We start from the raw sequence: 26286 nt of genomic DNA on the forward strand, positions 1-26286 counted from the left end.
ATGATGATGGAGATAAGAAATGATTCAACGCGGTTAGTTTCAATATTTTAAGCCACAATCTAGATATTTAAAAATTAACAATTACCCTGAGAGAGAGAGAGAGAGAGAGAGAGAGAGAGAGAGAGAGAGAGAGAGAGAGAGAGAGAGAGAGAGACAGAGAGAGAGAGAGACAGAGAGAGAGAGACAGAGAGCAATCCTCACTCAAGGTGTCATTTAAGCAAAAGAATTTGAACAATTTTATGAAATTATACAGTAAAATAAAATTACAGTGATATGCGTGTTTTTAAAATCAAGGAGACTTCAGATCATCTAAATTTAAATGAGGAGGGAAATAAAATGGAAAATAAAATCTTTTTGAAAACAGACAGTTCAACATCTCAAAATCTCTGTTGAACAAAACATAAATATTAAAGAATATAAATAAATCTATTGATAATTGATTGAGAATAGAGGGAAAACATTTGTGAATATACGATGTCCAAATTGTAACAATTTTGATTTACTACCTGTATCAAGTTATTAAATTTTTCAAAGTTAAAAAAAATAAAAATTAATCAAATTCTAACTACGATACATATTATAAAACATAATGAAAATAAAAATATCTGGTAAAAAGGAAGAAAAGGAGAGAGTATAAAGCTCTAAAATTACTATTATAGTACCCAAGAAAAAAGAAGACATAGGGAAATTAGTTCAAATAGGGAACAGATGTAGATTCCAAGAGCATACTATCAGTGTACTTAGTTTGAGATCACCCAAAAGTCCTATCCAGACACCAGCATAGGATGCCACTGAGAGGAATACACTCAAAAAAAACCTTGTTAGAAATTTCAATGAGGTCCAGACTATAAGAACTTATGTCAAACTGAGAGGCAATTTTCAAAACGTCATCAATATAGAGTTACCAATTCAAGAGACAAAAATTTACTGACCTTTTACGTGAACACATCAACCCAACCTCGTCTCAGTGCTCAACTCCACTAATAATTCATTACATACTTCAGGTGATTGGAAAACATACTGAATTCCGTTAATATACAGAAAACCGACAATAGCATGAACTCTTGGCTAAAATGAAAGAGACAAAAAGTTTGGTCAGTGTTCCCAAAATCGCCTGCATGTAAAAGTTACAATGAATGAAATCAGCAATGGAAGAAAAAAGAATGACAACAAGTTGAATAAAACAAATAAAAAAAAAGTGGTATGGCTTGGCTAAATGCCTTTGTGGTTTACTCATGCAACCTTGGTTCAATATGGAATGAATTCATACTAATCTATATTGCCCATGGGGTCCCGTTAGCTCAGTTGGTAGAGCACTCCCTTAACACGCAAAGGGACCAAGATCAATCCAGGATGCAGTGGAGATATTTTCTGACCCCAGTAGTGATTAGGTAGCTGGTTCTGTCAGAGCTAGCGGAAAGTAATTTGTGATAGACTAGCATCCTATCCACATGATAGCAAGCAACTGCTCTTGTCTGTTTCACGCTATAGAAATCAGGATAAACTCCAAATTTATGGGCCTAATGGCTCTGAAGGACTATTTTTATATCATCCAAGAGACAAAATCGAGAGCAGGACTGGCCTAAGATAAAGATCTGAACAAGTGTATATGGAACAGTGCAAGACAAAGAAAGAAAGAAAAACAAAAAAGACCAAACCATCCCAAAAAATTAGCCTGTCTCCAGCCGATGATTGACGTATTACAATGTCACAAATAACACATACAAATGTCCCAATACATATGACGCAAAACATCGCTCATTCAACAAGTATATAAATCACCACAAAATATGATAACATTTTAACTCATCCAGATAAAAAAAAAAGACACCATTGTTACACACACATAATTCAGTCTACTCCACAAGCTGATAAATGCAGAAAATCAGCAGCAAATGAGATAAAAAAATGTTTTCGATGACGGTGAAACACAAAGCAAGGAGGCACGAGTGAGGAAATAAAGACTGAAAACTTTATCCCTATATCACAATTTCACAGTGACAAAGGTAGTGATCTACTACAGGGTGATTCAATAAAACGTTAACATTATATCAGACCTGCCTAGCACTACGAATAATTAGTAGAAATACGAATTTTTGGCTCCAGCTACAGAACTGCATAGGTCTCTTTGACCCAATACATCTTGTTGAAAAGGAAAGTTTAGTTTCTTAGATCCTCTATTCAGGACATTGGAGCATTTTTGGACTGTGCTGAGAGCAAATTATTTTTTCTAAAGTTATTTATAGTGACTTTTTCTTTTTTCCCCTGGAATCTACGAATTTTTGAAATTTCAAGTTGGCAGCTCTGTATTATATGAACACTACAGACCTGTCAACTTGAAAATGTTAAAATTAGCAATTTTTAGGGGATAAAAACAGTAGTTGCTACAGTTAAATTTATAGATAAACAATTTACCCTCACAATGATTAAATGGCACTCCAAAGTACTTAAAAATTATGTACTCTGGCATCAACTTTCATTCTCAATAAGTATTTAATGACTTAGAAATGCTCATGAAGTTCTGAAATTTCGTATTTTTACTAATTTTTCGTAGCCTTAGTCAGGTCAGATACTTCCAGGCATCAGTCGACTACGAGTCAAAACTAAAATGTGTTCTCTTTGATTAACAACACGATAGCACAAAAGAAGCGTGTCACACTTTTGAATGAATCACCCTGTAGATTTGTGTACAGATCATATTTATTGTTTTTTTTTGTTTTTTTGTGCTTTTGCAGCACTTGCAACTCTTTTAAGCATAATTTCAGCGTCCAAAAAAAAAAAAAGAAATATGAGATAGTAAAAAAATTTTAATGGGTCTTAGTTTATTTTTCTTTACTTAAGCTCCGTTTTTCATTTTTTACAGATTATAAAAAAGATAAACAAGCAAAGGCAGAATAGGAAAATTTAAGGACAAAATTCCAAAGTTTAAAAAAAAAAATTCGCCTTCTCTTTCTAAAGATCAGAATCACCAATGTCTGTATTATGATATTCTGGAAGTAAATTCATTTTTAAAAAATGTATACATGACATTCATTGTACAGCAGGTAAGTTTAATTAAATGTAGAACAAATAACACTAGGATGCATAGTTTATCTGGCGGTTGTGTCTTTTTATAGCATGGGGACACCGAGCTCAATCCCAAAAAAGAGTGACGATATACTCGAGAAAAATTCTTCTGAATTCCTTTGGGTAAAATATTTTCACTTCTGATCTGCACGATCATTACAATAAGCAAACACTAAGACATTCCCACGCTTAGCAAATTAATTTGGACATTAATTTAGCTGTAATAAGGATTTAATTCACATCTAAGAAAATGTGTTATTCTAAAAGGCATAATGTGCATAAGCTGATATCAAAGTAAAAAATCTATAATTTCAAATCTCCCCCCTTTAAAGATCAATAAATTTGAACATCTATCAAAGAAAGAATTTCATGATTAAAATGAGTTCTAAATCGAATTGAATAAGGTAACCAAACTCTTTTTTAAAAAACCATTACACAAACAGAGCAAAATCTAAGTATGCAATCTCTCACTAGCGAAGGCAGCATTTGGCAAATTATATAAAATTGAATCTAGTATTCATGAAAGACTTCAATAGAGATGCATTGATAATGACAACATCAACCAACTCCATACTAAACTAATAGAGATGCATTGATATTGACAACATCAACCAACTCCATACTAAACCAACAGAGATGCATTGATATTGACAACATTAACCAACTCCATACTAAACCAACAGAGATGCATTAATATTGACAACATCAACCAACTCCGTACTAAACCAACAATATTTTTTTTTTAAAAGAAAAAAAAAGAAATACAGTTAATTTTAAAAATTTAGAACATGTAGCAAAATTTCAAATAAATTCTATAAGGGAGGTAATAAAGATTGACTTTTATTTTCTTTTTTTTTAAAGGAATCACGATCTCAATTATGCAGATTTAAAGTCGATGACACACGCAGGCATTTCATTCACACTTGTCACATCTACACGTCCAGGCACACAGCTCTCTCACCATACTAAAAAAGATCACATGGCTTTATATTCTTGCATCATCTCAATCCATCAAGAGAGACTGATAGCAAATAAATCCTTCCCTTTACATTCTCCTCGAGCCATTTCACAAACTAACTTTCAGGTTACCAAATCAGTACCTGGCAACCTGGTATACTTATTTACAAGTCCGACAACCTGTTCAGGTCTCATTGTTATAATGCAAATACTTTCAAACCAACTCAAAGTATACTCCATGACAACAATGTTAAAACAACCCCACCAATGTGTTCAGTTATCAGACCTGCAAATATGATCATGTCTGTACCGGACCATCAACATTCACAATATCCCTTTTAGACATTTTGTTACATTCAGCTTCTTCTTCTTTCCAAAATTGGAAATCAAATCAGCTTAAATGATCGACCAATTTAGTCAATGAAATCAAATCAGCTTTCAATGATTAACCACTTAAGTCAATGAAATCAAATCAGCTTCAATGATTAACCAATTAAGTCAATGAAATCAAATTAGCTTCAATAGAATACTTATTAGGACAGAATGAAATCATTAGGGCAAATACATAAATCACTGACTGTTAACAGTGCCCAAAAAAAAACTGGTTTGGGTTCATGACCTCTTGTCGTATCAAAACAATTCTATCACTAGGTAGCTTGGCTCAGAAAGGCTGTAGAATCTGCTTCCTCTGCTCAGTGTTAATGCATCACACGTTCACACGTTCATTACTTTATCTAAATTCTAATAAAACTCTGAATCAGAGCTCTGTACAGATCCGGAATGTTCTTTCAAGTCTTGTGTATTGTCTTCACTAATGTTGGAGTTGAAAGTATCTGGTCCCTCTGACGTTCTGGATAATCCTGGAAAAATGGAAAATGAAATTAAAGATAATAATTCTTTATCACAGCTATGTGGTTTGTGCAGCTATGTGGTCTTGTGGTATGGCACTTACATTCGGGTTGGAAGGCCCTGGGTTTGAGACTTGCTTGGTGCATAGTTGAGTCCTTGGAAAAGGTTCATTACTCACATTCTCTCATTATACTCAGGTGTAAAATGAGTACCTGGCCGTTAACAGGTTAAATCACCCTATTACTAGAGATATCAGTAATGGGACAGAGAAATCGTGATGTCACACCTTCAAATCTTCCAGTTCCAAAATCCTTGGAAGTGTGTACCAGTCCTTCGGAAGATTATAAAGAATAGGTAACATATTATTAAACCATAAGGTGGCAAAACTATTTTAGTATCAAGATATAAAGGCAGATTCTTAGGATTACAGGGCACAAAAGAGTGAGGGCTGATGATCTATATTGATGACCAGCATATATTTAGACTAGAAAATAAGATGCCATCATTCTGAAACCAGAAGATCAATTACACCAGGTATGTATCCAGTCCTGAAAAGTGGTTCTACACTTCCAATGTGATTATAACCAGTTTTTTTTTTTTAAAACCTTAGTTTTCAGGGGATTATAACCATCCTTAAAAATGATCTAATTGTATTTAAATATACATAACAAGAATGCTTTGAACTCCTTCATATACTAGGTCTAGCAACAAAACTTTGTTTTAAAAAGTTCATTGAATTAAAGATCTTTATATAATTGTCAATTATACAAAAAAAATTTGTATTTCTACAAAATATTCGTAGTAGTTGGCAAGTCTGTAGAAATATCAGTGAGATTGGTGATGATTACCTAAAACTGGAGTAGAATTCATAAATCGTGAAGACTTTGTGTTGATGTGGTTGGGGGTCGTCGCAAAAGGCATGTGGGCTAAGATGATGGCCAGACAGTCTGCGATACGAGGGGTGGGGGCACAGGAGAGAGCTGGTGTGTAACCTGGGATGAAAAAGGCAAAATTCAAATTATCAATCTTATCTTTTCCTTTCTTTAAATTACAGAACAAAAATGAATGTAGCATTGTCAAGAAAGGATGAAATATATTAATGAATGTTTTGGGTCAAATATATTCATCAGGCAAATAATATAACAATACTAAACATCTAATGATAAATAAATATAATCTATTTTTTAAAAAAGAACAAAAATATACCAAAAAAAACTTGAGCTTTTACATACACTAAATGCATTCAAAGCACTTAACAAAGGGTCCCAAGTTAACAGCAACACTTAACATGTAGGATATGACATGGCATCAGTAAGGCACAGTTACAATTTTTTTTCCGACAGAGACAACACTGTTACCAGCCAGGCACTCATTTAACACCTGAGTATGTTGAGAGAATGTGAGTAAAGAGCCTTTACCAAGTACTCAACTATGTGCCACCCTGAGCAGACTTGAAGCAGGGACCTATTGATCCATAGAAGAGTGCCATATTATAAAATCACAAAGCTGTTATAAGGACAAGAAAGAAAGCATATTCAAAGGTGACTATTTAAGAAAATTTTCACATCATTTTTTGAAAGGCCAAGGGCAGAGATCCCATATGTTTTGGGGTTATCTCACTCCCTTCAAATGCAAATAACTTCGACCTTACTTAAGATAATTACAAAATTCAAACTGCATTTTGTCCAGAAATGTTGCCTCTATTAAAATATTTATATAACAATATGGGTTTCAAATTTTTCCGACATCCGACAGGTTTTGCTAAATCAGCACACATTCTATGTCTATTGTTTCATGACATGTGAGTCGCATTCATGTTTTTACTTATTCATGACAAATAAACACGGTACCGTTTTCGTCAAGCGCTAACACGCTGCCTCCTTTGCTTAGAAGGTCTTGAACCACTGGAACTAATCCGTTTCTTGCTGCTATATGAAGAGGTCTGGGGGAAAGATGAAGAGGAGAAGAGAGCAACTGAAAAAGATTCTTACACAGACCTGCCAAATTGAAAACTTCATATTTAGTAATTTTTATGTCAAATTTTAGTAATTTGACAAGGAAATTAGTAATTTCTGAAATCGTGTATGAACAAACACAATTTGACATTGATGATCACTTCAACATTACATTGCCATGCTTATGCACTGTAGAAATGTTTTATTATTATTATTATCATCATCATCATCATCATTATTATTAATATTATTATTATTATTATCATTGTGGTAGTAGCAGTTGTAGCAGTAGTAGTTTTAGTATTAGTATTAGTAGTAGTAGTAGTGGTAGTAGTAGTAGTAGTAGTAGTAGTAGTAGTAGTAGTAGTAGTAGTAGTAGTAGTAGTAGTAGTAGTAGTAGTAGTAGTAGTAGTAGTAGTAGTAGTAGTAGTAGTTATTATTATAATTATTATTATCATTAATTTAAGTATTAATTACTGAAGAGAGCAAACTCAAAGGCCTCAGGATTCAAGACAAAAAGAGTTCACTTCTGTTATCCCTTTTAACTTATAAAATCTTCCATTTCCCTTAAATGACTCGAGTTGTGTTGATTTATTATTTTTTTTATTTTAAAAAAATCTGAATTTTTTTTAGGGGACTCTGAAGTAGGTGGTTTAGATAAGCGAAGGAGGTGGGGGAGGGAGAGAAAGGTGTGTTATATGGCGCTTAATGTGATAAAATATTATTGTTAAATGTGTATTGTGAGCGGCAATATCTTTTATATTTTATTCGTTACAGAGAATTTTATTCGTTACAGAGAAGAGATACAAAGGTTTAAAATAAAATTCTCTCTAATTCCGCAATATTCTCAAAATATGAATCTTGATTTCTAAAAATATGATTTTATCTGGAAATGAGGCTGCATCAAAAGTATTAACCTTGTCCCTTCTTTTTCAATCCTTTGAAAAAGCTATTTCTACTATTCCCTTAGTGCCGGATCCCCAGTTTTAAAATAATGTTTTTCATTGTTCGGCCCAGAAAAATGTATGAAAATGAAATCATTTTACAGTTTCCCCCATAATATTGGTGTCATTTTGCGTTGAATGTTACAAGAATTACCTTTTTGATTAGTTTCAAATCTGTCATGCTAATTGCCTTGGCAATTTAAGCAATTAAATTTAGAATTGATTGGGGGGGGGGAAGTGGCTGAGTGGTTTAGGCATTGCACTATGACCCAGAAGGGCCTGTATTTGAGTCCCACTTTAGGGACTTCCATTTTTTTCCCTTAGACTCACTTTGGGCAACATGGGTGATTCTTGTTGACATCAGATGTTTGTTTGATGGATTACCTTTTCCTCCATGGAATGCCAAGGCAATAGTATTTTAGATGCCGTACAGAAGGGTGTAATATCTTTTTTTTTTTTTAGAGTTAATAAATTTGCAGTTCATTTAATAAAAACCCTCTCATGCATTCAATACTTACGTTTGTAATTCAGAATTAGCCATATTTACAGTGACAGCATCCTCAATTTTATCTAATAAAAGCAATGCTATATCTTCTCTTTTCTGTGAAAAGAAAAAAAAAGAAGAATGTGTTATTAACCAGAACAAAAGCAGCTTGCAACTAAAACAATCAGCTTGCAACTAAAACAATATTTGTGAATAAAAATAAAACTCTCAGTACTCAAAGAGAAGGGAAAAGAATTAACTTAAACAATCTTTGCGAAGAAAGATGAAAATATAATTTTGACCAGAAGAAAACAAATAATTATATAGAACAATCTTTGTGATGAAAAAAAGAATTCATAAAAAACCAAGAATCTTTGTGAAGAAAATTAAAAACCTCAATAAACATTACATGATAAATTTATTGTTTTTACAATTATGAAATTACAGAACCACAAAGATAAAATGGCTTTTCAGCAGAAAAACTGACAATTTTTCTTGTGTTTCGTTTAGAGATAAATTGGCCGCAGAGCCAGAGATGTTGCCATTTCAGTAGTGTTAAATGGACAATAACAATGAGATACGTACTCGTCTACCACACACAAAGTATTTACCATCATATCTAACAACCCTAATCACTACTGGGTTGACCGGTGGCCTTTGTAAACTCATGGCCTGATACTAACCCCCAAAAAAAATCGTCATAGAGAAGACCAAGACCATGGGGGAAAAACTTAATTGTGAGTTGTTTCCTTGAGCATTTCTAACAACTACACACTTTTCACTTTCCTTTGGTGATCGTCGTCGTCTTTTGCGACGTAATTTTTTGGTCAGTATCAGGCCTTAAGTTTACAAAGGCAATGGTTAACTGCAGGGTGAAAGAAAACTTGGAACTCTAGCTAGCACCGATAACTTGTTAGAAGAGGGCTCCACTAGTTAAGCTACTGGGGCCCCATTTTGATTAAAGAGGGTATAATAAAAAATATTTGCTTTGTTTTGACACACAGTGAAGTAAGTCGAATAGATTCCGGAAATAAAAAGTTGTGCGGCTATGTGGTCTTATGGTATGACACTCGATTTTGGATCGGAAAGTCCTGGGTTCGAGCCTCGCTCCGCGCATAGTTGAGACCTTGTAAAAGGTTCTTTACTCATATTCTCTCACCGTACTCAGGTGTAAAATGGGTACCTGCATGTTAACAGTGTTGCCTTTGAAATAATTGTAATAGCGCCTAGCAGGCATCATGGTCGTCCTACATGTTAAGTGTTGCTGTTGGCCAGGGACCCCTTGTAAAGCGCTTTGTGCACGTTTAGTGGATATTGCGCTATATAAAAGCTCAAAAAAAACATTTTAAAATTTAATGCACTGGAGGTTATTCATGACCACAGGATCACGGATACACCGTCTTCCGACTTACATGAAAACATGCGAGATGTAAGGCAGTATTTCTGTCTGAGTCTGATATGGAAAGGTCTGCACCGTTTTCAAGGAGGAGCTCTGAAATCATTCAAAAAGAGAAGAAAAAAGAAAATTAAATTACGAACAAACAAAAATGGAATTCAACAGCTTTGAAAAAGTGCAGTGGAATCTGTGCAGCTATGTGGTCTACAGGTATGACATATTTGCTTTCGGATCGGAAGGTCCTGGGTTCGAGCCTCGCTCTGCACGAGTTGAGTCTTTGGAAAAGAGCAGAAAAAAGTAAAAGTAGTCCTTCAGAGCCATTTGGCCCATGCAGCCGGAGTTTATCCTGGTTTCCATTGCATGAAACGGACAATAGCAATTGCTTGCTATCCAAAGGATAAGATGCTAGTCTATTGCAAATCACTTTCCGCCAAATCTAACAGACTCAAGACTCAGCTACTGCTGGGTGGACAGGGGATCTTGATTGCACCCAGGATCGATCACGATCCCTTCGCGTGTGAAGCGAGTGCTCTACCAGCTGAGCTATCGGGACCCCCTACAGGAGCAGAAAGAGAAGATTAAATGTAACAAAACTTAAACTCACCAACAGCTGTGAGATGACCTTTGGCTGCTGCATGGATGATTGGAGTTTTACCTGAGCTGTCCTGGATGTTCACAGCTGCCCGATGACTCAACAACAATTGCATCGACTCACCCTGCCCGGAGTAGGCTGCAGCGTGGAGAGGTAATCGGCACTTCCTGTCCTGGGCATTGACAATTCCCTCCCCTAACGAGTCTATCAACAACTCTGTACAAGTATCATTCCCGTTTATCCTGCCATTGAGAAATTGTATGGAAATAAACAATGAAATAGGTGGAGGAAAAATTGATTTGATATTCTGTTTGATTCCTGTTTTCTGTTTTGAGAGTCCCCATAGCTCAGTTGGTAGAGCACTCGCTGCACAATCAAAGGGACTGAGATCGATACCAGGTACAGTCGAGATTTTTTTTCTGACCCGCCAATCCACCCAGCAGTGATTGGGTAGCTGGGTTTGTTAGATCTTGTGGAAGGTACTTTGTGATAGACGTGTGATGGAATATATCTCCGACGTGTACTTGCTTCTATCAAAGGATAGCAAGCAATTGCTATTGTCCGTGTCATGCTACAGACACCGGGAAATACTCCGGCTCCATGGGCCTAATGGCTCTGAAGAACTGATTTTTAAAATTGTTTTTTAAGGTTTTACGGTGCTTGAGACAAGGTTAAGTCATTTTGGCACAAGTAAAAAGGAAGAAAATGGGACAGTTAAATATTCTAGATGTACAATTAAAAGCACACTAGAAAAAGTAGACATATGGGGAATGGTACAAATGTAGAATAAAGGTAGATTCCAAGAGCACACTATCAGTGTTCTTAGTTTTAGATCACCTAAGTCCCATCCAGAAACCAGCACAAGATCTCAATAAGAGGAATACACTAAAATGTTTACAAGATATGTTCAAAACAAAAAAATTAACTATCAGTATATAACAAGAACAAGGTAAAAAAAAGAATAACATCGACCAAAAACTACAACTATACATTTGACTTTCCCTCTCAGTCAAGGAATCCGTCAAGGGCCAGGATGAAACCAAGTAATTCCATTCCAAGACAAAGAGAGAAAGCAACTCAGAAAAAAATACAGGGCAGACCTGCCAAATTGAAAACTTGTCTGGACAAAATGCAGTTAGAATTTTTTTAATAATCTCAATAAGGGCCGAATTTATTTACATTTGAAGGGAGGGGGGTCCAAAACAATTTTAAAACAGAGAAAATTGCTTTTAAAGAAAAGCCATACATATTTATTAAGCTTCGATAGAGCTCATTAAAAAATTCAATTAAATTATCGATAAGATTCAAATTGTAAAATCCTTTCATGAGAATGTAATTGGATATTAAAAACGATAAATTGAAAAAAACAAAAACCATGCAGGACAAGATTTTTCATCTCTAATCGCTCAGATCTCAAATACTAGCTTGTGCAACATTCAATGGGTTTTGCCACATCAGCTCACAAATGGAGTTCATTGTATAAAATGCCACATAGATTTAAAAGTAACTTACACAGCACAATGTAAGGGTGTAAAAGGGTTTCCGGTGAATTTCTTAATATCAGCGTGTTCTATTAAGGCATCAACACAAGATTCGTGACCTGAGGATAAAAGAAATTGGTGAAGATGATAATTGAATGATCAATATCACAAAATTAATATACAAGAATACGGGAAAAAAAAAAAAAATAACAGATCTGGAATTTTAGTAATGAATTAATGTTTTTTCTTTTCTTTTGTTGTTGGCTGAAGAAGGGTTTTGAGCCTGAAACGTTTGGTATTTTGTTAATTTTTGAAGTTGTTATTTTCAATTTTTGTTTATTATTTCTACAGTCCACAGCAGCTTAGTATCACAAGAACGTGGCAGTCAAAAACTTCATAATAATTCTTAAAAGGTAAGATTTTTAATTTCCCACAATATCAACAACAAAAAAGTGCTAAAAAAAGTAGACTATCTGAGACATTAGGCCCATGAAGTCAAAGTTTATCCCCGTTTCTATGGCATGAAATAAACAATAGCAATTTCCTGCTACCCTTTGGAAAGGATGCTAGTCTAATGCAAAGTACTATTCCACTAGATCTAACAGACCCAGATACCCAATCACTGCTGGGTGGACAGGGGGGTCAGAAAAAAATCTGCTGAAAAGCAGCACTGAACAAGTAGAATGGGACAATACGCCTGTAAATAAAAAAAAAAGAAATTGGGTTTTTTCTCTAATGCAATATCCACTTGTGCTCAAACAAGTGGTCCCAAGCCAATAGCAATACAATATGTTGGATGAGACATCATATCTGTTAGTGTTAGGCAATATTATAATTTTTTTCCAGACAGAGACAATGCTGTTAACAGCCAGGTACTTATTTTACACCAGAATGCGGTGAGAGAATGTAAGTAAAAGTCTTAAAGGTGTTGTTACCAGCCAGATACTAATTTCACATAAAAGAATGATGTGAAAATGTGAGTCAACATCCTTTTTCAAAAGAGCCCATTTCATGCCATCCACAACAAGATTCGAATCTTCCACTTACAGGTTACCATCTGAGTATCATACCACTAGACCACTTTGTGCGAAATGAGAGTAAACAGTCATTTCCAAGGACTCAATTATTCGCAGCTTGGGACTCTAACCCAGGACCTTCCGATCCAAAGGCGAGTGTCATACCACTAGATCACATAGCCGCACAAAAACACGACATCCATGATCTAAAACAGGTAATGTGGACGTTTTGGGTTTCCCCTTTATCAACAAAACAGGATGATTGAAACACTAAAGACCTTTGTCAACAAAAGACGAAGGATGAAACACGCCATTCTCCCCTCTCAAAATATGTCTTTAGTGTTTCATCCATCCCATTTTGTTGATAAAGAGGAAACCTGAACGTCCCCATTGCCTGTTTTCGTTTATTAAATTGAAGCTTACATTCAATTTCACATTATTATTATTTCTTCGAGCTTCGAGCAGCAACATTTACATATATCCATCTAATATTTCTAATCAATATTTTTCCCCATTCATACATACCACTCACCATTATAACAGCTATAATGTAAGGGGGTGTAACCTCTGCAGTCTTCTAGATTATCCACAGGTCCAGCCTAAACAACAACAACAAAACAGAAAAAAAAAAAACCCAACCAAATTACAACCAAAAATATTTTAAATGGAGGCAAGGAGGATGGAAAAGAATCGAATCTTTTTTTTTTTTTTTTTTTAATATGGTAAATAATTATTTAGAATCAAATAAAGTTACAATCAAAGATAAATAATCTTGACAAATGGCCAGTTGATAAAGGAATTCACATAATTATTCTTAAGTAAGACTTGCTAACTTCTCAAATAGAAAATTCAGGAAAACTTTTTGGGGGCAAATCTGCACAAATCTCTACATGAAGATGTGAGAAGGATTATGATGATGGTGGTGGTGATAACGATGTTTTCTTTTCTGGAATGGTACGGGTCTATGAATTATACTTGTTGATCAAGAACTTACATTTAGCAAAGATTGGAGTACAGATAGATGACCACACATGGCAGCCATATGTACTGCTGTCCTTCCTCTGTTGTCCCGTAATGACAAGTCGGCCCCATGGATCAAAACATCCACACACTCTTCATGGCCATTGGCTGCCTGTTGATGTGATTGACATTAATATACGTAAAGTTGAGAGAGAGAGAGAGAGAGAGAGAGAAGAGAGAGAGAGAGAGAGAGAGAAGAGAGAGAGAGAGAGAGAGAGAGAGAGAGAGGAGAGAGAGAGAGAGAGAGAGAGAGAGAGAGAGAGAGAGAGAGAGAGAGAGAGAGAGAGAGAGAGAGAGAGAGAGAGAGAGAGAGAGAGAGAGAGAGAGAGAGAGAGAGAAGAGAGAGAGAGGAGAGAGAGAGAGAGAGAGAGAGAGAGAGAGAGAGAGAAGAGAGAGAGAGAGAGAGAGAGAGAGAGAGAGAGAGAGAAGAGAGAGAGAGAAGAGAAAAGAGAGAGAGAGAGAGAAGAGAGAGAGGAGAGAGAGTAGAGAGAGAGAGAGAGAGAGAGAGAGAGAGAGAGAGAGAGAGAGAGAGAGAGAGAGAGAGAGAGAGAGAGAGAGGAAGAGAGAGAGAGAGAGAGAGAGAGAGAGAGAGAGAGAGAGAAGAGAGAGAGAGAGAGAGAGAGAGAGAGAGAGAGAGAGAGAGAGGGGGGGGGGGAAGAGAGATGGACATTTTGATATTTTGACCAAAAAACGTTCTCTTCAAATATCAAATAAAATTATCTTCCCCTTATCAAAAAAGGTTCAATGGGAATGGCAATCGTATTGCATCCTTTTCTTCTTTTCTACATAACAAAATTAGACTGCTGGTTTTGAATCCTTTTTTCAGACCTGCCTACCAATATAAAAAAATTGTAGAATTACGAAATTTTGGCAACAATTTCAGAACTTCATGATTATCTCTAAGTCATTAAAACTTATTGAAAATGAAAGTTGATGCCAGACTACATCATTTTATGGATTTTTGAAAAGTTACTTATTCCTTGTGAGGGAAAATTTGTTGATTTTTAAAGTCAAATACAGTTACTACAAAATTATCTCCTAATAATTACGAATATTTAAATTTTCAAGTAGGCAGGTCTTACTTACTTACTTACTTATCCGAACCAGTGACCACCGGAGCTCTAGCCCTTCGGTCCTGTGACATAACATAGAAGTTAGATGTCTTTCGTAATTGAGATTTAGATATTTACCAAATTTTGACTGGTATGCCAAATTGGATAATATTATAATGAAAATGGCCTGCAATGAACTATCCACACAACAATTTTTGAAGTATTCTCATATGTTTTGCCTACGTATATATGTATATGAGTGTACTTTGTTTGAGATCACCTAATAGTCTCATCCAGACACAAGCACAGGATCCCACTTAGAGGAATACACTCAAATGCTTACATTCTACATTCAAAACAACAATTAAAACAATACATAACAGAGAGATGATTTTAAAGGGGAAAAAATATCATCTCCCAAAAGCTTTAAATATACATTTGACTGTTTCCCTCTTAGCCAAGGACTCCGACTAGGGAAAGGACAAAACCAAGAAATCTCATTCCAAGACAAAGACAGAAAGCAAATTGGAAAACAGATATAGCGGAAAAGAAGACAACAGTCAGTGACCTTCCTGCCCACTATATCAGGTCAAGAACCTCACCCAGATAGAGAGATTGTTGTGACCATCAAAGTTATTGCCTTTGGTTCTCGGGGAACAGAGAAAAAAAAAAGGTGAAAATTGACATATGTAGGAATGGCCATCATTAAGTATGGGGATGACTGGTGGAATTGATGAGAGATGAGAATTATTTTGTGAAGAGGCTAATGATGACATATTATATCGGAATGGAAAGATAAAATTGCCAATATGAGCTGTGAAAAACCCAGTTTTTGATTCATGCACTGGGTTTTGTGTCTTAAGTCGACGGAATGTTAGATAAAATCGATCTCTAAATTAAGAAGAAGAAAAAAGAAAGAAAGTCAAATAGATTTTAAGGACAGATTACAATTTGTCAAAAAAATGAATTCTGATTTGTTACAGTGAATGACATAATCAGTCGGATGGTGAAAAGGTTTGAACTGAGATATTCCCAAGTTTAGTTAGAAGGTAATTTTTGATCCAAAATGAGTTCTTGTCGTAAATGATTAAATCAACCCTTTTTGCACATCTTCGGGAAATATCAAAGCTTAATTTCACTTCTACATATTTTTTACAGCTAGTCAAGTTGAAAAATTATGAAATTTGAGAAAAGTTGCTGGATACCTCTCTCATACATCTGACTAAACTTCAAGAAAAATCACCCGATTTACTTGAAATAAAGATTAAAATGCTCTTGGGAGCATATGCTTTCATAAAATGCAAAAAAATGCAAATCCAAAATTTTCACCCCTTGACTGACACATTTTATTTGAATAGATGGTAAAATCAAAAAGTGAGAAAATTTACGAAGAAGAGGGCAAACAGTGATTTTTATCATCACAATAAATGTTACCACATTGAAGAAAATTCTTCATCAATCTTCTGCTTTTATCTTTTTGAAAATAAAGAAAAAAGTGCTCACCCCTCTATGTAAAGCTGTTCTCCCATCGGTGTCCCTGGCATTGATGATGGCGTTGTTTCGTATCAAGAACACACTACAGTCTATGTGGCCATTCTCTACCGACAGCATCAACGGGGTTCTAAAAATTGGGATTTTAAGTACAAGATTTTTTAAATTGATGATAAAATTTCCTTTGGATGAATAAAGTATTAAGTATTACTACTATTATTATTATTTTTATTATTATTATTATTATTATTATTATTATTGAATTATTTTAAAATAGACCTAAAGAGGTAAAACCGATCGTCTTTCAAATATTAATTGAAAAGTTTTACGCTCAGCTGGTAGAGCACACGCTTCACACGTAAAAGGACCTAGATCGATCCAGGGTGTACAGATTTTTTCTGGCCCCCAGCGGTGATTGGGTAGCTAGATCTGGTGGAAAGTGCATTGCGATAGACTAGCGTCCTATCAAAAGGGTAGCAAGGAATTGCTTTTGTCTGTTTCACACCATAGAATCCATGATAAACTCTGGCTCTATGGGCCTAATGTTATGAAGGACTACTTGTAGATTATACTTATATTTAGGGTTAAAATAAATGGTGGTGAACTAAGGTGATTATGCCATAAGTTTATTATTGAAAAGCTGAAAAATCATAAAAATGTAACTGAAGTACTTTTAATACTGGGGTCTTCAATTTAACGTCCAATCCCAGTTTAAATGAAAGAACATTGTGCGGCTATGCGGTCTAGTGGTATGACACTTGTGGCGCAAAGCTGAGTACTTGGAAAAGGCTCTTTACTCACATTCTCGTTCTCAGGTGGAAAAGTGTTGTTTCTGATGGAAAAAAAATAATTTAAATATCGCCTAACAGGCGTTTTATCTCGCTCTACATGTTATGTGTTGCTGTTGGCTAGGGACCCCCTGTAAAGTGCTTTGAGCACCTTTAGTGGATAATGTACTATCATAGCTGCCAACTTTTCAAAAATAAAATAAGGAACGCTCATTTGGCCCAGGATGAGGGAACGACGTGTGCCCCCCCCCCCCCCCCCCCCCCCCCCTTCATCGAATCGCAACATATAAAAGTCAGCCTTTTTAATTACTATTACTAACACTAACAAGTTTGAGATAACAGAGGCCAGTCCAAAAGTTGCTAAATTATCGGGTTTAGTACCAGCACATTTGAAACGTTAAAATGACACTTTCCACAATGAGATCAAAATTTCAGAACAGACAATATAAAGAAAGAATTCAACTGCTCAACTTTGATAAGGACCAATACACAAGAAGCACAATTGTAAAATAAATGAAATAACTTAAGATGGTTAGAAATGCATAACTCCCAACCTGGTACATCACTTGAGAGGGCGTTTTGGGGTAAAAATTAGGTGAGTTCAGATAAAAAGTAGACGATTGCATATATGTTTTCTTTCATGCAACATAATGGTCTTTAAGTAGTATACTATAATAGTAGTTATAGTAAAATGCACCTCTAAATATTAGAGAATTCCTACTTCTTTACTTTGACAAGATAAACACACCCAAAAATGGAGAATACTTATTTTTCTTGAACCTAAACCGTTACAAAAGCTTGCTTGAAAAAAAATATAATTAAAATCAGATGAAGATGTTTTTTAAAGGGATTAAATTTATATATTTCATAAATTAATAAATGGAAATAATCATTGTCATGTTTGATCTATATAAGCAATTGATTTTCTGATTGAATTCCTTCCAATCAAAGATGTGGATTTAATTTTATTCTTAATTAAAATAATATTTGTAACAAATAGTGAAAGTATCAATACTGTCTTAGAATATTCAAAGTATATCGAAGCTAACATCCATATTCTATGGAAATCTCCAATACATTATGAAAGGTTTGAGTAAAATACAGGCGTCATATAAACGAATGGAACTTTTTTAATTGTTGAAAATCATTTATGATAGAGGCATAATTCAAATTAAAGAGCTTCACAAATGGAGATTATGCTCTCACTGGACACCAATAATAATGACAATAATAATAACAATAATAGCAGTAGTAATAGTAATAATAATGGATCAATAATAATAATTCATTAGGCTCACATGCCTTTTTTACCACAAATTAGTCAAAAATTACAAAATACGGATTTTGAACTAAAAATAAGGACTTACGGACTCAGGAAGTCAAATACGGAACAAATCCGTTTTTAAACAGAACGGTTGGCAGCTATGCTATATAAATGCTTCAGTTTTAAGGAAATAGCCTCTATACAAATTGCTATCCCATCAAACCCTCACCTGTCGTAAGCATCTGTACAGTCTACAATATTCCCATCATCAGCTGCCTCGAGGAGAAGACTGAGGGCTTTATAATGGCCGTTCTGGGCTGTAAGGGAGAAACAAATGATATATTTGTCCTAACATGTCACATCAACATCCATCAAGTCTGCTCAGAAAAAGGTTAAAAATATCTATTTCAATTAGATACTAGACTTTAGGCGAGTAGTTTTGCTAGTTTTGTTTTGTTTTGTTTTTGTCTGACCATACGATTCATCTTATCTTATAAGATCTCATCAGCCCCATTTACTCTATATCTGAGATGAATAAATAAAATTAAAATAAAATTCCCTTTATTCATCCCATAGGGGTCTATTCCAAGGGAAGACTGGAATAACCCAGGATTCAGCCGCAGTGCAGCGCTGCAAATTGAGTTAGGGCGAGGTGACTTGCTCAAGGCCACACAATGCAGGGGTGGATGATCAAACTTGGTACCTCTTGGGTACGAAGCAAAGGCTGTACTGCTGAGCCACGCTATCCCGTGGATGAACACTGACACCAAACATTGTCCTGTTCCTTCATTGCATCATATTTTTTTTTATGACAGTTGCCATCAAATACTAAAGTCTGTATCAAAATACATGATCACACATTTTGATCAGTTTCTCTTAAACCATGTTGTGTATTGTCATAAATCTTTGCATACAGTCTTAGATTTTACTAGACCTAATGAATCCTAAATATGAATGATATATATTTTATGGCTGTTGCGTAATCACTAATTCCTTTGATGTTTTGAGGTGTACTCATTTTTACCGCCCTGAACATTAGAATTTTACAGTAACACACACAAAATAATGTTATGAGGATTATTTTAAAGAAGGGGCGTCGCATGGGCACTTAGTTGCTTGAATTTAACCATTCAAAATTAATATTAAAGGAAGGGACCACAATCTCAACTAATCACACAGACCACAGACTTATATATGTACTTCACACTTACTCATCTATTTAATCATCCTCTCTATTGTACAAAAATTCATGGCGAAAACTTTGATTAAAGCAGCTTATGAGATGGAGACCATAATCCAATGTGGCAACTACCATAGTGTATTCAAATTTCAAGTTCAACATCTTTATCTGCAAAAGGTAGCTTCTAATGGTGCTCACACTACTATGTTATGACAATTGACCCAATCTGCACAATCTTTACCGCAATTGTGCGCCGTCGCAAATCGGCCCGGAAGCTTCGTCACAACACACCATAAACTAGATGCCCTGCAGTTTTGGGTGCAAAAGGTAAATTACGAATCAAAGCAGATTTTATACAAATCATGTGGTTACTTTCTCCCTTTCTGTGTAATTGGGTTGAAAAGTAAATGTTGAATAGTTGATCAAATTTATTGTTGTTGTTGTTACCTGCTGCATGAAGAGGTGTCCTCCTCGTGACACTGTCATGCACCAAAATCTTGGCATTCTGGTTCAGCAATGTCTCTACACACTTTGAGTGTCCACGGAAACAAGCCAAGTCTAGCATGGTTCGTCCTAGGTAGGGAGGAGGAGAAGGAGGAGGAGGAACATGTAATTTGCTCATGATCACTAAGAACAAAAAGTCATGACGATTAGGAATTATGACAACAAACAATTCAGTCTTTGATAAACAACAAAGAACAAATTTTATTCTAGAATAAAACATTTTGTTTCATCAAGCCTTCGTAATATTATTTGTTTTATTCCTTCTGTCTCACTCGCCATTCTAACTCTCTCTCTCCTTCACCAACTACACACTCTCATCGCGCAGTGGACACTCACCCATTCAACCTTGACACACAACTGATAAGAAAATAGTGGCCATAATAGTGAAGTTTTCACAACAAAAAGTGTTTGAAATTTGTCAATAGTGAATGAAATACAGGCAGGATGCATTGAAATGTGTAAAATTTAGCTGAAATCCACTTTCTAATTTCATTTTAAAATGACTTTCAATTTAATTATTTAATGCTGATTCAAGAATACATTATGAAGGCATAATTAGGCAAATGGGGGTCCCGACAGCTCAGTTGGTAAAGCACTCGCTTCACACGCAAAGGGGCCGAGATCAATCCTGGGTGCAGTGGAGATTTTTTTCTGACCCCCCTATCTACCCAGCAGTGAATGGGTAGCTGGGTCTATTACATCTGGTGGAAAGTACTTTGCGATAGACTAGCATCCTATCCAAAGGATAGCAAGCAATTGCTATTGTCTGTTCCACACTATGGAAACCGGGATGAACTCCGGATCCATGGGCCCAATGGCTCTGAAGGACAACTAAAATAAAAACTAACCAAAAAAACCCAGCAATTTCTGATGAAGGCACTTTTAACAACCACAAAAATAAAAAGTTGTGAGAGGGTCAGTCGTACCATTAGCATCTGTGATGTCCAGATTCATTATGTAACCCAGCAAAACCAATAGTGCTTCTTCGTGGCCATTGAACGCCTGGAAAAATAGAAATCAACATCAATTTTACCATCAAGTTTTACAGGTTTGAACATCAAAATCTATCTTAGTAAACGAGTTAGTCGATAAATCACTACAGCATATTTCACTTATTCTGTTTCCAATTTATTCTCACAAAAATTTCAAGTTGGAAAATATCTTCGTGTTCAGACTCTTTAAACGTACTTCACTCCAAAATCACGGTGTTGAGTTCTTCGTCATCTCACTTTTAAAAAAAATAAAATTAAATCCAAATAAATAAATTTTAGTGTTGCAGGACATCAGTAATGATTTGATACATATTTTTCTATAAAAGACACATACTTAAACTTCCTCAAAACTTTTTTAAAAATTTCACTCCAGCCATTCTTGTCAATGAGCAGCTTCAGACTGGTAGGTCACGGGTTTGAATCTTGGTCTAAACAGTGCAAAGCTGAGTCCTTGGAAAAGGCCCTTTACTCACATTCACTCAGCATAATCAGGTGTAAAATGAGTTACATGGCCATTAACAATATTGCCACTTATGAAAAAAAAAAAAGAAATATCGCTTTAGAGACATCATGTCTTGTCCTACATGCTAAGTGTAGCTGTTGGCTGAGGACTCTTTGGAAAGTGCTTTGAGCATGTTTAGTGGATGCTGCACTCTATAAATGCTCAATTAAAAAATTTAAGTTTTTAAAAACTATATCTCCAATATCTAATTTTGATCATACTTTCCAGCTCAAAACAAATCCTTCAATTTTAAAAATAAAGAATTACCACAATTCTAAATTCTAGTATTACAAATAATGAAAGTTTTCACTTTCACATTATTTTGTATTTTTAAATTTTAATTAAAAATTTTTAAAATGCAGATTATTTTTATTATTATTTTATAATTAATAGTTAAATATTTTGCGAGAGACAACAAACGTAAAAATCTGTAAAATATACTTACAGCAAGATGACCAGGAGAAAATGGTGCCCCGCTTCTTAAAAGATCTGTTGGAGCTGTGTCTAACAACTGAAAAATATAACATTAAGACAATTTTTAAAAAGATGTGTCGTTCTATTAGAGGCTTTCATAGTGCTAGACACCTCACATATTAAAATCACAGATCAATAGGATAATGGTTCATTCATCTTGTGCTGCCATGTTTAGTAGCTTTCGCAGTCATGGTGGCTATGTAATCTTGTAGTATGACACTCGCTTTCGGATCGGAAGGTCCTGGGTTCGAGCCTCGCTCGGCGCATTGTAAAGTCCTTGGAAAAGGTTCTTCACTCATATTCTCTCACTGTACTCAGGTGTAAACTGAGTACCTGGCCGTTAACAGCATCGTCTGTGTCGAAAAAAAAATGTAATATCGCCTAACAGGCATGTTTCTTCCTACATGTAAAGTGGTGCCATTGGTCAGGGACCCGCTGTAAAGAGCTTTGAGCACATTTAGTGGATATTGTGCTATATAAAAGCTTAAGGGAAGGGAACACTCTCCACTCCTCTCTTTTTTCCCGTTGCTCTGATGATGTTGCTGTTTCTTTCCACTCCCAGCCAGTCTGTCAGAGAATCCATCATTTTCGCTCTCTGTCTTCCAGGGGCTCTTTTTCCTTTTAACTCTCTGGTCACACTCAGTATTTCCAGGCCCTCTCTTCTCATCACATGACCTTGGAATTTTGCCTGCCGTCTACTTGACTTATTGTGCCAATTACTTTTCTTATACACACACAAGGAAAAAAATATAATCTCCAAAAACTATACATTTGACTGTTTCCCTCTCAGTCAGGGTATCCGGCTAGGACCAGGACAAAACCAAGTAATCTCATTCCAAGACAAAGACAGAAAGCAAGTTGGAAAACAGATATAGGGGGATAGAAGACACAGAAAGTACCTCTCTGCCCACTATGGGAGGTCGGGAATCCCACCCAGCAGTAAGCACTGTAAATATTTAAAGAAAAGAATAGAGATTTGCAAACTAGGCTGATTCAGATCATTTATTTTTTTCAAAATTCCTAATTTTTGGTCTAGTGGATATTGCACTATATAAAAGCTGATGTTTTTTTGTTTGTTTTTTTAAAACATTTTTAAAAAAAATTCTCACCATTTCTAAGGCAAGCTTGTGTCCTCGTAAGGCTGCATAGTGGACTGCGTTGTAACCCTCGTCATCTCGAACTCCTGGTCTCAGGTCGTATTGTAAAAGGCACTCTACAACTCTGTGAATAAATCATTGTTGAAAACACATCAATAAATGACGGCATGTCTTGTATTCCAGATGTGGCTGATAATAGGTCCAATATTTATCTGACTTACTTATACAAAACCATAGCAAAAAATTGGGTAGCTGAAAACATTTAGAGGCCATAAGAGAAACTTCATGGCAAGCAATCGTATAGGCATATAAAATTTCAAAAAGACAATATGAATGTTCGTTTGGGTTTTTAGTTTTTTATTTATTCAGTTCAGAAGTTAATGATTCAATTTTTTGACAATGCTAGCATTCCAATAGAATATGTTCAGTTTTTTTAAAAAATAGACATTAAATAAAGAACGAAATACAAATAAGTCAGTCAGTAAATAAACAAACAAATAAATAAATAAATAAATAAATAATGCAAGGTATTTTTCTTTTTTGTTATAGTTTTACATAACGATGATCTCGCTATTTCTTAATACAAACAAAAACAAAAATCGAAATTAAATTAATGACAAGAAATCTTTTTTACTTTCTTCAAAAATTAATTATCATAAGGCCATGTGGTCTAGTTGTATGCCACTCGCTTTCGAATTGGAAGGTCTTAGGTTCAAGCCTTGCTCAGTACATAGTTGAGTCCTTGAAAAAGGCTTACTCATATTCTCTCACCGCACTCAGGTGTATAATGAGTACCTGGCCGTTAACAGCAAAACAAAAATTGTAATATCGCCCAAACAGGCTTCATGTCTCGTCACGTGTTCCTATTGGTCAGGGATCCATTGAAAATCGCTTTAAGAACGTTTAGTGGATATTGTTCCAGATAACAGTTCAAGTTATTAGTTTTTAAAAAACATTTTTTATCCAGTCAATGATATCTTACTTGGCATCTGGATCACTGGCCGTGGCGTAGTGTAGAGGTGTGCAACCCCTGTTGTCCGTCACGTTGAAATCTCCGCTGCCTGCATTGAGAAGGATTATCACATTTTGTACGTGGCAATTTGCCGCAGCGTAGTGCAATGGCGTCCTGCCGAGAAAACATAAATGGAAATAAATAAAAATAAAAGTAAGTTTGAATATTTAGGTATTTTGTCCGATGCAAAAAATTGAATTAACAGTCATAAATAGGAGATTAGGGTAAAGTTTTTATATTTTCTTGAGGAGAATGAATAGAATCCATGTGCAGCTATGTGGTCTAGTGGTATGACACCCGCCTTCAGATCAGAAGGGTTCGAGTCCTGAGCTGTGCATAGTTGAGTCCTTGGAAAAATCTCTTTACTCACATTCTCTCACCGCACTCAGGTGTAAAATGAGTACCTGCCCGTCAATAGCGTTGTCTCTATCCAAAAAAAAAAATTGGCGCCATGCCTCTTCCTACATGTTCAGTGTTGCTGTTGGACAGGGACCCCTTGTACAGCACTTTGAGCATGTTTAGTGGATATTGTGCTATATAAAAGCTCAAGTGTTTTTTCAACAAACAAAAAAATAAAATTTTATATTTCTGGTCATTTTAACTTTATATGATCCCTTTTTGACAACTGGTGCGTGTTATGATTTTGTTATAAATGTCTATTGGAGTAATATCATCATCAATGGGAAATGTAAGTCCAGGATTGCCATTGAATTCAGGAATATCAGGTAAACCAGCAAACCCTTAGAGCCAGCCGGCTGCATCTCGGACAAGTTCCCGTATTTCCTCATTATCAGAGTCAGCAGTGGGGTTATCACCACCATCATCAGGTGAATTAGATAAAGGATTGATTGATGTAGAGCCATGAGAGGCATTTGGTCTCCTTCTCTTTCTAGAATTAGAAGTTGATGGACCTGGAATGTCCAAGTCTGAATCAGAATCGCTTGTACTACTAGTACTAGAACTGCTACTTACGACCCTTCGTTGTCTCTTTTTACCACTACTAGAATGCTCAGGAACAAAATCACTGTCATTATCATTACTTAAACACATGTCTGGCTCATCAAAATCATCTTCGCTACTAGAAATATAAGGATTTGGGGCTTGAAAAGCATCAAATACGTTTCTTCTTGTTCTTTCTGCCATGGTTGAAAATCACGGAAAAGAAGTCAGTTTATCGAGTACTATTCATGCTAGTAAAAAATGTCATTACGTTTAAAGAAATCTCTCAACTCTGGTTCTCCTTACGAATGAGTGATAATGGAGAGGCTTCGGATGGGAACAATACACATATTGTTCCAATCCAAAGCCTCTCCATTATCACTCTTTCGTTAGTATTTTCACGATCCCAGGCTTCAGGCAGTCCCTACCGATCTCTCCCAACCCTGGTTCTCATACCAAACCAACCACCTACCTGCCGTCAATGTCCTGTAGTGCTAGGTTGCCTCCTTCGTTGAGAAGATATTCTACACATTCCACTTTCCTGGGTGAAAAAGACGAAAAAGATTTTTTTAAAAAGTGTATTCACATAATGCGGTGGTCTTGTGCTTTGACACTCGCTTTCGGATCGGAAGGTTAGGGGTTCGTGCCTCACTCGGCGCATACTTGAGTCCTTGGAAAAGACTCTTTATTCACATTATCTCACCATAATCAGGTGTAAAATGAGTACCTGGCCATTAACAGCGTTGTATATGTCAGGAAAACTTTGTAATTTCGCCTAACAGGCGTCATGTCTCGTTCTACATGTTACATGTTGCATATCTACATATTGGTTCTACATTCTCTTCCCAAAGTCCCAGAGCTGAGTTCAACACCAAGTCATGGATGACACTTACGATTTGTTCACCCTGGACATTGATCTGTCAATGAGGCAATGATCACCAACATGGTTATAACAAGAAAGTTCACCAATAAATTTTTCTTTTGGATATGCCAAATTGACAGAACTGCTCAGTCTGACCTGGGTCAGTCAGTCTGTATGAAGAGGAAATCCGTTTTACAACATATCACCACAAAATGTACAATAGGCAAATTTGTTCGATTTTCAATGAGGGTGAACTCGAGAGAGTTAAGCAAGGTTGACTTTATCCATTATATGGAACATACTTAGATAGAGGACAGAAAATTTCAGACCAACAAAAGGTGCTGCCTTTAAGCAGAAGTTGACTTTAAC

At 35.7% G+C, this 26286-nt stretch overlaps 1 protein-coding gene across 1 annotated transcript in view; it reads right to left on the bottom strand.

The window, feature by feature from the left end:
• Positions 1-2699: 2699 nt before the first annotated feature.
• LOC144965021 (uncharacterized) overlaps positions 2700-26286 on the bottom strand; it is a 48130-nt gene continuing 24543 nt past the window's right edge. Inside the window, exons 11-27 of the mRNA XM_078899880.1 lie at positions 25528-25596; positions 24087-24230; positions 23117-23228; positions 21979-22044; positions 20966-21041; positions 19983-20108; positions 18585-18672; positions 16316-16433; positions 13735-13872; positions 13273-13339; positions 11756-11843; positions 10256-10485; positions 9668-9747; positions 8290-8372; positions 6723-6814; positions 5721-5864; positions 2700-4883 (exon numbers count right to left, since the gene is read on the bottom strand). Coding sequence (XP_078756006.1) covers positions 4765-4883; positions 5721-5864; positions 6723-6814; positions 8290-8372; positions 9668-9747; positions 10256-10485; positions 11756-11843; positions 13273-13339; positions 13735-13872; positions 16316-16433; positions 18585-18672; positions 19983-20108; positions 20966-21041; positions 21979-22044; positions 23117-23228; positions 24087-24230; positions 25528-25596 — 1840 coding nt within the window. The 3' untranslated portion in view covers positions 2700-4764. The remainder of the gene's footprint in view (positions 4884-5720; positions 5865-6722; positions 6815-8289; positions 8373-9667; positions 9748-10255; positions 10486-11755; positions 11844-13272; positions 13340-13734; positions 13873-16315; positions 16434-18584; positions 18673-19982; positions 20109-20965; positions 21042-21978; positions 22045-23116; positions 23229-24086; positions 24231-25527; positions 25597-26286) is intronic.

This window comes from Berghia stephanieae, chromosome 2, assembly GCF_034508935.2.
Source record: "Berghia stephanieae isolate SIO BIC M18660-M18661 chromosome 2, UCSD_Bste_1.3, whole genome shotgun sequence".
NCBI lineage: Eukaryota > Metazoa > Mollusca > Gastropoda > Nudibranchia > Aeolidiidae > Berghia > Berghia stephanieae.